Below are 2,469 nucleotides of genomic sequence, written 5' to 3' on the forward strand. Positions count from 1 at the left end.
CACACACACACACACACACACACACACACCTGAGATCCCTAGTCCGAGAATTGCTGTTCGACACCACAACCGCATCCAGCCCATACGTGCACGAACTGATCGCTATGAGAACAGCCCAGTCCCAACCATTGTAAAAATTATCAATAACTTGTAAAAAACCAGTGTATTCACTCCCAGTAAACACTGCTCCCTACACTGTCACTATGTTGAAATGAACTGTAGTTTGAGCTGATCCCCATCTAAGTTATTATATGTCTTATTTGTGTCACTTGTATATTATTTGTAATTCGTAACCCATTCCCCAAATATGTAACTGTATATTTTCAGCCTTCTGGCTGCCAAGCTCTTTCAATAAACCGTTAATTATTATTATTATTATTATTATTACACACACACACACACACACACACACATTATTAAGTGCCGTATTACAGTTTCATGTCATGTAAAAATTCCCGTTTATTTATATATTGTTTCAGATAGATTCAATGATTCATGTCCTTGGCAGTGATGAAAGTAATGTACTCGTGTTTTCCATAACTCATAGTAATTGCTTGACGCTACGAAACGGTAATACATCAAATACTCCATAATGATTGTGGATATTTAATACGGACGATTAAATGTGAACATATAGCTCTTGATCGTAGCTAAAAGTTTTACAGGGTTTTATAATATAGTTATATAAAATGTATCTCTCTCTCTCTCTCTCTCTCACTCTCTCTCACTCGTTTTTTATCTCTTGAATTTTTATTTTCACCGAAATGTTTGTCGTGGTAGCTAATCAATCGCTGCAGTGAATGTCGTCGTAGATGATTGATATACAGGTCCAGTCCATTTCCTTTAGATCGTTGGCATCAGTGGTGTCGGCAGGGATTTTTTCACTGCCACCAACATCAATAAGGTGGGCAGTGTATGGTGACGTTGAGGTGTCCACGATAATGTTACCGGGATGGATGTCGAGGTGGCAGAATCCAGCGGCATGGAACTCGTAAACAGCGTCGACAGTGGCCTCATATGCGTCTTCTTTCTGGTCGACCGCGGAAAATGGCACACCATGGATAAATTCCATTACTATTGCTGGTGGGTCAGAGGTGATGCCGTATAAGAGGGGGGCGCCTCCTGCCCCAGCCAACTCATACAGCACTCTGGCCTCGCAGGTTACTGGGGTGTCGTTATGGAGAACTTTGACAGCTACTTCAGTAATGTCTCCGTTCTCCAGGGTGAGGTTGTAAAGGGAGGTAGTTCCATAATCACCTGCTCCAATTTCTTTAATCAACTGAAGTCGGTCCCATGTTACTGTTGGCAGAGAGGGATATGTTTCAACGTCATCGGACACCTTCGCCTTCTTTGGGGAAAATGTTGTTGGTGAGGCCTTCCTCTTAGTCCCCTGTCCCCCGTCCTTCCCGTAAACCTTGTAATATACCTGGAACTGATCCATCTTTATGTGACCTCATGAAAAATATCATACTGAAGTAAACTTAAAAATTGAGGCAGTAAGATGAAAAATTGACGTTTTTTTAATATAAACTATATAGGTTGGAATTTTTGCTTTAGTTATAGTATAGTAATGATAGTGTGGTGGACATCTAATAGTGATGTTGTAATGGACATGTAGTACTAGTATTGTAGAGAACATGTAGTACTGATGTTGTAGTGGACATGTAGTGCTAGTATTGTAGTGAACTGTAGTACTGATGTTGTAGTGGACATGTAGTGCTAGTATTGTAGTGAACTGTAGTACTGATGTTGTAGTGGACATGTAGTGCTATTATTGTAGTGAACTGTAGTACTGATGTTGTAGTGAACATGTAGTGCTAGTATTGTAGTGAACTGTAGTACTGATGTTATAGTGAACATGTAGTGCTAGTATTGTAGTGAACATGTAGTACTGATGTTGTAGTGAACATGTAGCGCTAGTATTGTAGTGAACTGTAGTACTAATGTTGTAGTGGACATGTAGTGCTAGTATTGTAGTGAACTGTAGTACTGATGTTGTAGTGGACATGTAGTACTAGTATTGTAGTGAACTGTAGTACTGATGTTGTAGTGTACATGTAGTGCTAGTATTGTAGTGAACTGTAGTACTGATGTTGTAGTGGACATGTAGTGCTATTATTGTAGTGAACTGTAGTAATGATGTTGTAGTGAACATGTAGTGCTAGTATTGTAGTGAACTGTAGTACTGATGTTATAGTGAACATGTAGTGCTAGTATTGTAGTGAACATGTAGTACTGATGTTGTAGTGAACATGTAGTGCTAGTATTGTAGTGAACTGTAGTACTGATGTTGTAGTGGACATGTAGTACTAGTATTGTAGTGAACTGTAGTACTGATGTTGTAGTGGACATGTAGTGCTAGTATTGTAGTGAACTGTAGTACTGATGTTGTAGTGGACATGTAGTGCTATTATTGTAGTGAACTGTAGTAATGATGTTGTAGTGAACATGTAGTGCTAGTATTGTAGT

The 2,469-nt window shown here is 39.2% G+C and overlaps 1 protein-coding gene across 1 annotated transcript; it reads right to left on the minus strand.

The window, feature by feature from the left end:
* Positions 1–784: 784 nt before the first annotated feature.
* LOC121861252 (casein kinase II subunit alpha-like) lies at positions 785–1,441 on the minus strand. The gene has a single exon (XM_042358899.1). The coding sequence runs from the start codon at positions 1,439–1,441 to the stop codon at positions 785–787; it is 657 nt and encodes a 218-aa protein (XP_042214833.1).
* Between the last annotated feature and the right edge of the window lie 1,028 nt (positions 1,442–2,469).

The sequence above is a fragment of the Homarus americanus genome, unplaced genomic scaffold (genome assembly GCF_018991925.1).
Source record: "Homarus americanus isolate GMGI-L3 unplaced genomic scaffold, GMGI_Hamer_2.0 scaffold21314, whole genome shotgun sequence".
Taxonomy (NCBI): domain Eukaryota; kingdom Metazoa; phylum Arthropoda; class Malacostraca; order Decapoda; family Nephropidae; genus Homarus; species Homarus americanus.